Source organism: Malurus melanocephalus, unplaced genomic scaffold (assembly GCF_030028575.1).
Source record: "Malurus melanocephalus ecotype Western Australia unplaced genomic scaffold, MMel_1.1 scaffold_1209, whole genome shotgun sequence".
Taxonomy (NCBI): Eukaryota; Metazoa; Chordata; class Aves; order Passeriformes; family Maluridae; genus Malurus; species Malurus melanocephalus.
Window position 1 is genome coordinate 35,438 of NW_026624441.1, and position 1,253 is coordinate 36,690.

Consider the following 1,253-nt stretch of genomic DNA (forward strand, 5'->3'; position numbering starts at 1 on the left):
CCTTTGGGGACGAGTTCTGCTGACCCCAAACAATGACCCCATCCCCGCCCTGCTCTCACTCCTGCAGGTGGGCGCGGGCTGGCCGATGCTCCAGGTGCCGTTGGCCTGGCAGCGGATGACCCGCTGGCCCGTGTARTAGTAGCCGGGGTCGCAGATGAGCATCAGCTGCGCGTTGTAGTGGTACTGYGACTCGTAGGTCAGGCGCCAGCGGCCGTGCTCCACCGCCAGGCTGCCCACGTCGGGGCACGTCACGGCTGGGCCACAAATCACACCGGAAAAATGACACCGAAAAAATGAGAGAGTTGGTTAATTGGGGTTTGAATCTCAAAAAAATACCGGTTTGAATGGGGGGAACATCCCCTGCTGCAATCACAGGGTGGATGGATACCCCAAACCCCCACTCATGGGATGGATGGACACCCCAATCCYGACTCACAGGGTTGAATGGATACCTCAAGCCCCACATCCACCCTGATCCCCACCTGCACCCCAAACCCCACATCCCTCCAATCCCCAGCTCCCCCCAATCCCCACCTCTATCCCGATCCCCATCTCCCCCCAATCCCCACTCATCCACCCCGATCCCACTCATCCACCCTGATCCCCGCTCATGGAGTGGATGGACACCCCAATCCCCATTCATCCACCCCAATCCCCACTCATCCACTCCAAACCCCACTCATCCACCCTGATTCCCGCTCATCCACCCCAATTCCCACCTCCACCCCAAACCCCATTCACAGGGAGGATGGACACCCCAATCCCCACTCATTCACCCCAATCCCCATTCATCCACCCCAAACCCCATTCATCCACCCCAATTCCCACTCATCCACCCCAATCCCCACTCATCCACCCCGATCCCCGCTCATCCACCCCAATCCCCAGTCATCCACCCCAATTCCCATCTCTCCCCAGTCCCCACTCATCCACTCCAATCACCATCTCCCCAGTCCCCACCTCCACCCCAATCCCCACTCATCCACCCCGACACCCACTCATGGAGTGGAAGGACACCCCAAACCCCACTCACCCACCCCAAACCCCACTCATCCACCCCAATCCCCCTCACCCAGGCACAGTGGGGGCCGGTCTCCGTTGCTCCAGAGCCCGTCCTGGCCGCACTCGGCGCTGGCCGCGCTGCCTGGCTGCAGGCGGAAGCCGTGGTCACAGCGGTACACGGCCTTGGTGCCYACCGTGTACTCCTTGCCAAAAACCACCCCGTTCCTGGGGGCTCGGGGGATGCCGCAGGA

At 61.5% G+C, this 1,253-nt stretch overlaps 1 protein-coding gene across 1 annotated transcript in view; it reads right to left on the bottom strand.

Annotated features, from left to right (window-relative positions):
* The window catches only part of LOC130586565 (CUB and sushi domain-containing protein 2-like), a gene marked incomplete at its 5' end in the record, with an annotated part of 54,308 nt that overhangs the window by 19,075 nt on the left and 33,980 nt on the right, over nt 1-1,253 (bottom strand). Inside the window, 2 exons of the mRNA XM_057387413.1 lie at nt 60-254; nt 1,073-1,253. The exon at nt 1,073-1,253 is cut by the window's right edge and continues 4 nt beyond it. Of these exons, the coding sequence (XP_057243396.1) occupies nt 60-254; nt 1,073-1,253 (376 nt within the window). The remainder of the gene's footprint in view (nt 1-59; nt 255-1,072) is intronic.